Below are 7,936 nucleotides of genomic sequence, written 5' to 3'. Positions count from 1 at the left end.
CTTTCCCTTTAAACTATAAGGATAGATTTTTAAACATATTTAGCTCCTCCATGCCAAGTGTAAAATTCTGGCCCCATTAAAACATCAATCCAAGGATCTGCTCCCAAAATCCCCAAAGTACCATTCACATCAGGCAGCCACAACAAGACTACCATAAACTTTGCCTGGAATTGGAATCTACAAACTAATATATGTTTTTACTCCACCGTGTACGGTGTAGCATATGAATCATCAAATAGAGAACAAGAGAGAAGCATCCCTTAATAATCCAGCTAGAGTAATTATCTACCTGCATGCCAACCTCAATCGAGATGGTTCGTGATGATGCCGCATCAAGCCCTAGCATTCTTGAAAGCAAATATCCAAAGAAAAAACCACATGCATGAAGGAGAAATGCAGCAAGCACCACTTGTCGGCCAGACATGAGGATTGCAGAGGAACTCTGGGCAATTGCGTTTCCACACAGAACAGCTACAGTTCCCACAGCAATGGGTGGCATCAAGGGAGAAACAATCTTAACCAGGCTCTGGAAATACTGATTTAGAAATGCACCAAGAAGTACAGGAAGCAGCACGACCTGTCTTCGTAGCAGGAAATGACAAAATTGCTCTTAAAGTTAATGGCATCAAAACAGGATCAAGGCAGGAAATGCACCTGCATGGTTGACACTAAGAGTCCAGTGGCATCTACTGCAACATATTGCCCAGCCAGTTTAGCTGTCAGAAATGGGGTCATCACCTGCAAACGGCAAGGGAAAAGAAAATACTATTATGGAACCATAAAAGGCAAACAAACTCCAAAGGAGGTGTCTTGCATTTTATGGACCAATTGTCAATAAAATTACTTTGGCAAAAATAAGAAAAATTAAAAACTCCTTCCGTCCAAACTACATCACAGATGAACACAAGAAAACTGTATTGTACATATTTCATAAATCTAAAAATTAAATTCCTTTTGGGAAAACAAATCCATCTCCTGTAAATTTTAACTGGACAAAGAAAGGTGAGTAGATGAATGCTAAAAGGAGGTGTCAATGCAGTACGTATGAGAGAAAAGCATCATCCTTGAATTTCTTCACATGATATTGCATTTAGCTTAATGCACTGAATTTTACCAGGTAAAAGAGGGGAACATGAGAAGAGAGAAGGACTAGTTACCAACCACAGATGCAAAAGTGCTCACTGCAGTCATTAATACTGAAAGCGCCACATTTCCACTGGAAAACAAAAAGGATTGTCACATTTGTTGGTTCCAGTGTAAATAAGCAGAAAAGGAAAGAAACAATTATCATTACAGGAATCACATACCGGGCAATATAAGTGACAATGTTACTTGCTGTTCCTGCAGTCAAAAAAATTATAAACTATATTAGTCATAAAATAAGCAAGAAAAAGGATCAATAGTACACAATTAACAGATATGCATACCGCCTGGGCAGCAACCAACCAATATTAGACCAGCTGCATAGTAAGATGGCAGATTCAACAGCTTGCTCACTAGAAACCCTGATATTGGCATCACCTGCAAACCATTCACACATCTATGCTCCATTAGCAGTTAACAGAATTTGATATAAAGCTGAAAAATCTCCTAGAACTAGTTTATTAGCAATTACTTTAGTGCTTTTCAAAAAAATTAACAATATCATTCATTGTGGTGAAAAAAAAGATGATATTGACAAAAATGACGCAAGTAACCACACACTCAGAAATGGAAAATGAGTGAAGTTATACAGTTCCACGAGGTGGGATGCAACTGAGCATGCCCAGACTGTATATGGACAGATTTCGTTTAAAGGATGAACTTCTAGTATTGATTCTCCAAAATGAGAATTGAGATTTGTATGAGAATGGCATAAAATGTACTTTTACCTATCTTCATACAAGTGTCGAATTATTAAATCATGAAAAGTTTTGACCTTACCCATCAGCTCTACATTACGAAATAAAGTACATTCATAGGCACCTTTGCTAATGCACTGCAGCAGGAGTATTCGACAGCCCACAGTAGGAGTAATCCACTACTCCAAAAGTCAGAAACGGCTTTGTGGAAAAAAATGGTGACTTGATAATTCTAATTTGATAGAAAAGCCTTTCTTTCCAAATCCTAAGCCAATATGTTTTATATCTTCTTCATGAAGCTAACGATAAAAGTAGCAAGAATTTGATCTCACCAGACTTGAAAGCCCTAAAACATAAAGCACACTATCAGCCTTTTTCTAGTTAATATGAAACTCATTTAGATCGGTTGATTTGATAAAAGAAAACTCGAAAGGATTAAAACATAAATGCTCACAAAAATTATTACAGCAACAGACCTAATACAGTCCCATAATGCTGATGATTGTCATTGAAATGCAATAACTAACAAACAAATCTCGATATAATACTAAAGAATAAAGCTCATTTAAAACATTGTTAAGATTGAAGGGAACACTGGACATAAACAAACAAACTCATAAAGAAAAGAACAGCAGCTAGAGAGAGAGAGAGAGTTGAACAAACCGAGTACTGGAGCACAAAGCCAGAGAGCACCTCTTTAGGCATAGCAAAAGCGTTGCTAAGATCATCAAGTGTAAGTGTCATACCCATACCAAGCATTGTAAGAGGAAGGCCAATACCGACCCATTTGGGAGTGACCCAATTATAAGAAGTTGGTCTTAGGAGACCTAATAGGCAACCCAAAGATACCCATATCGGAAATGCTGTAGATATTGCGTCACTAATCACTTCAATCCACTCCCTCAAACCCCTTTTAGAACCGGAACTCAAATCATTTGATGAAATGCCACAGTGAAGTTGGTTTGCTGATTTTCTACCCAATTCAGGCTTCAAAATGAGTGGCCAAATGGGTTTGTTTTGCGGGGTTTGTGAGCTTGGTTGGAGTTGAGATTTAAGTGAGAAGGCGAGTCCACGTGGTTTGATTCTTGTTGGATGGCTTGAAAAGAGGTTTGTGTATGGCTTGAATACGAAATTGTTTGATGTTCCTGAATGTAATGACTGCATTTTAGCTTCGTCTACTCTTTTCTGTTTCTATCTGTACGACTAGGATAGTCGTTGAGGAGCCCAGCTGGATTGCATTTGTATAATGTTTGATGCCATCAAGGGAATGGATCTTCATTGGCAATGGCGATGATGTGGACACGGCCATCCTGTCATTATTTATTCCTTCTTTTGTTTATCAAAATAAATTACTTCAAAATATTTTTTATTTAAAAAAATATTAAAATAGTATTATTTTTATTTTTTAAAATTTATTTTTTTATTAACATTTAAATAAATATATTAAAAAATCATTTTAAAGCATAAAAAAATAAAAAATCAAATCACTTCATAAATTCTTTTAAAATACAAAAACTAACAGGTTTTTAATTCTTGTATATTGATTGTGGTTAATTTAAAAAATGTTTTGGAGTGAGTTTTAACTTATTTTTTATTAAAATTTAAAAAAAAATTAATTTAATTTTTTTAGTATTTTTTATATTTTTAATGTTCATATATTAAAAATATATTTAAAAAAATTATTTTAATACTTTTTTAAAATAAAAAAATATTTTGAAAATTTTCCGCTATCAGGTAATTTTTTATGAGTTAATTATAAATTAGCAAATGGATTAATCTCTTTAATTTGAAAAATAACTAAATAATCTCTTAATGAAAATTTACTATCAAATGGCTAACTGATATATTGCTTTCAATATTGATACCTAAACTATCTTAATAATTCATATTAAATATTTATTATAATAATATTTTATTAATTAACAAAATCTGAATGGCATTTGGTTCTCACTCTAGCAATTGATAGTAAAAACCCTGATTTGCCTTCAGAGAAATCATCAAATGAAGTGACCATATAAGGGTAAAATGATCTTTTTATATGAACACAATAGTTATTTTTAAATTCAGTGGGGTTAGATTGAGCTTTTTATATTTTTTAAGAACTGTGATAACTAAAATACCATTTAGAGAGAAAAAAATAATACAGAGCAATGTATATATAGGGGTTTTATAGACAATTCCATTTTATATGCACAGTGAAATTATTTTGATGCCCCTAGGATTAAAATTTTTAATGCTTCCTTGTAATTTTATGCACAATAAAATTACTTAAATAGTCTCAAGGTGAAAATTTTTAAAGTCTCCTTGAAGGGCTTTTTGGTTTTTTATTCTTGGTTTTTTAGTTAAATTGACATTAAATGAGCAATATAATTTTTCTATAGGTATAAAATATTATAAAAAAATATAAATTATTGGTGCGTGTTTCACGTGCACTAGGAAGTAGATATCATCCACATTTTTTGAGTGGCACTTGTAATATTATTTTAAAGTTAAACTCCTCTTTCCACGATCAAATTAGAAGCACATTGATAACCTCTCTCTAATAGTGTGATGTGTGTGGGTGATGAAGTTGTGGTTGGGATCTGATGGGTTTTTTTTCCTCTCTCTTTTCCTTGCCAAAATATAATCTATAGTTAAACTCCTTTTTCGACGATCAAATTAAAAACACATTGATATGCTCTCTCTAGTAGTGTGATGTGTGTGGGTGATGAAGCTATGGTTGGGATCTGACGAGTTTTTTCCCTCTCTTTTCTCTTTGTCAAAATATAATGGTATCCAATCATTTATTTTTTTGTTTATAATTTGATGTTTATTTTTTTTATTGCTATTTTTTTTTATCTTTTTTTGATTTTTTTTAATTTCATTCTGAATCATTTTGTTTAATTTGATTTGTAAAATTAAATTTGATTCCAATTCTTTTGATTTTTTTATCCTTTTACCAATTAAATTTTGTTTTTAATTCCATCACTAACATTTGATTTCAATTTATTTTTATATCAAATTTGATCTCTATTTTTTTTATTATTGTTGATTTTGTTTAGGATATTTTTTTATTTCATTTTTTCAATTTTATCCCTTTTTTATTTATGATTTTGCTTCTTTCTTCTTCTTTTTTTCCTTCTATGGGTTACTCTAAGCCTTATGAAAAAAATCACAGGTTTTGAAGGTTAACACAGATTTATTTTTTTAGGTCTTTTTATCAAATTGATTTATTTTTAACTTCATCCTTCAAAAATTTATTTTTTTGAATTTGTCTTTGTGTTTTATTTTTTTTTACTTTTATTTTTATAGGCCTATTATAATATTATACAGATGGCTGTAAAGTTAGTAGGTTAACTCGGTTTAATCAAATCTATTTTGTATTTTTTTTATTTTGTAGTTTCATCACCAAATATTTTTTATTGAGCATTTTATTTCATTATTTTTTAGATTTACTTTTTATATAGTCATTATATGTCTCGTAACCATGGTAACGAGTTTTGAAAGTTAATATGAGTTAACTTTAGGTTTTTGTTGTCCCTTTTAAATTATTTTTTATCAATTTTAATTTTGAAATTTAATAGTTTAAGAATTGACCTTCATGCTTTTTTTTTTTCAATTTTCATTCACATCTAATTTTATGTGAAATCAAATATATTAATTTATTTGGTCAAAAATGTTTTTGTCAAAGTGAACGAAAGACAAAGATATCCATATGTTATTTTATCTTCCTGACAAAATGCTTGTTTGGTATACTTTTTGAGGCACTCAAATGTGAAATGATTAGAGATAATAATGCATCAGGGAAGCTACTGATTTGATCACCACCTTCAATATTCATCTCCATAAATGACAAGCGAAGTATAAAAATAAAAACCCTAGATACATGGATTCTGAAAAGGATATTTTGAGGATGAATTAAAAAAAGCGATGAAGGGTTGATAAATACTATGAAAAATAAAATTTTATTGCACTTCTACTATTTTTTATTATGAATTTGGAGATTTATCAGTCCAACCACGCTGATATTATACACGAAACTTGAAAAAGAAATTTCCTTTTAAAAAACAAAAATAATTTTTTTTTTTTTTGGTTATCCAAGTGTTGAATATTGGCACACCTATGCTCACACCATGAAACTTTCACTAGTAAATAATATGGTCCCCAAATTGTTTTTGAATACTTTATTTTGGTCTTTACATTTCATTTCATAACAAAAAATTTCTTATTACATGTCAATTTATAAAGTAGCTCAAAATTAATCAAATAATTTTAATGAGTTTATACATCTCATAAGAATTAAGTAAATTTAAATATGATAAAAACTAACGGTCATTTATATATTTGTATTTTAGATTTATCTTCTATAAGATCATTTTTTATCTCGTAACCACAGTTACAAATTTTAAAAATTAATATGAGTTAGCATTAGTTTTTTGCTCTCTTTTTTAAATTATTATTTTTTTAATTTCAACCTTCAAAATTTAATTTTTTAGAAATTTATTTTTATAATTCTTTTTAACTTTTTTTTACATTTATTTTTTTATGAGATCAAATATATATTAATTTATTTAGTAAGAAATATTTTTTTATAAAAGTGAAGGGAAGATGAAGATCTCCATATGTTTTTCCATCTCCCTGACAAAACACTTATTTGTATACTTTCTAGGACACTAAGATATGAAATTATCAAAGATAAAAGTGCATCAAGAAGGCTGTTGATTTGATCATTACCTTCAATATCCATCTTCATAATTGACAAGCAGAATATAAAAATAAAAACCCTAACCATATGGATTCTCAAGCAGATATTTTGAGGATAAATTTAAAAAAGTGATGAAGGGTTAATAAATACTATGACAAGTAAAATTTTACATCACTTCTATTAGTTTTTTATTATGACTTTGAAGATTTATTAGTTCAACCACATCGATAATATACACGAAACTTGAAAAGAAATTTTTTTTTAAAGAAATAAATATTTTTCTTTATTGATTTTTACTTTTTTTAATCCTGATGTTAAATATTGACATATTTATGCTCACACTACGAAACTTTCACTATAAATAATATGGTCCCTAAAATGTTTTTGAAAACTTTATTTTGGTCTTTACATTTCATTTTATAACAACAAAATTCCTTATTACATGTCAAATTGTAAACTAGCTTAAAATTAGTCAAATAATTTTAATGGATTTATAGATCACATAGGAGTTCACTAAATTAAAATATGATAAAAACTATGGTCATTTATACATTTTATTTTTTAGATTTGTTTTTTATAAAGTTATTTTTTTCTCATAATCACGGTCACGAGTTTTGAAAGTTGATATGAGTTGATTTCAGTTTTTTGCTATCTTCTTTAAATTATATTGTTTTCAATTTCAACCTTTGAAATTGAAATTTTTAAAAATTGATTTTTATATTTTTTTTACTTTTCTTTCACATTTAATTTTTTGTTTGTTATGAAATCAAATATATTAATTTATTTGTTAAAGAAATATTTTTTTATAAAAGTGAAGGCAAGACAGAGATTTCCATATATTTTTCCATCTTCCTGACAGAATGGTTGTTCGTACGGTTGTTGGAACACTCAGATGTAAAATGATCAGAAATAAAAATGCGTAAAAAAGGTTGCTGATTTGATCACTATCTTCAATATCCATCTCCATAAATGACAAGCAAAATATAAAAATAAAAACCCTAGCTATATGGATTCTCATACGAAGATTTTAAGGATGAATTTAAAAGAGTGATGAAGGGTTGATAAATACTATGAAAAGTAAACTTTTACTGCACTTCTACTATTTTTTATTATGACTTTAGAGATTTATTAGTCCAACAACAACGATAATATGCATGAAACTTAGAAAGAAAATTTCTTTTTAAAAAACAAAAATAAATATTTTTTGTTATTAATTTTTATTTTTTTTATCCTGACGTTAAATATTGACACACATATGCTCACACCAAAAACAATTTCACTAATAAATAATATGGTCCCAAAATGTTTTTGAAAACTTTATTTTGGTATTTACATTTCATTTTATATAAAAAAAATCTTTATTACATGTCAAATTGTAAACCAACTCAAAATTAGTTAAATAATTTTAATG

The 7,936-nt window shown here is 28.9% G+C and overlaps 1 protein-coding gene across 1 annotated transcript in view; it reads right to left on the bottom strand.

Annotated features, from left to right (window-relative positions):
* Window positions 1-3,118, bottom strand: part of LOC105112727 (probable sodium/metabolite cotransporter BASS1, chloroplastic) — a 3,763-nt gene extending 645 nt beyond the window's left edge. Inside the window, exons 1-6 of the mRNA XM_011008542.1 lie at window positions 2,505-3,118; window positions 1,428-1,521; window positions 1,308-1,341; window positions 1,162-1,216; window positions 655-738; window positions 290-577 (exon numbers count right to left, since the gene is read on the bottom strand). Coding sequence (XP_011006844.1) covers window positions 290-577; window positions 655-738; window positions 1,162-1,216; window positions 1,308-1,341; window positions 1,428-1,521; window positions 2,505-3,005 — 1,056 coding nt within the window. The 5' untranslated portion in view covers window positions 3,006-3,118. The remainder of the gene's footprint in view (window positions 1-289; window positions 578-654; window positions 739-1,161; window positions 1,217-1,307; window positions 1,342-1,427; window positions 1,522-2,504) is intronic.
* Window positions 3,119-7,936: the final 4,818 nt, after the last annotated feature.

This window comes from Populus euphratica, unplaced genomic scaffold (genome assembly GCF_000495115.2).
Source record: "Populus euphratica unplaced genomic scaffold, PopEup_1.0 scaffold360.1, whole genome shotgun sequence".
NCBI lineage: Eukaryota > Viridiplantae > Streptophyta > Magnoliopsida > Malpighiales > Salicaceae > Populus > Populus euphratica.
The sequence above is the reverse complement of the archived record's forward strand: the minus strand, read 5'-3'. Positions and strand labels throughout refer to the sequence as shown.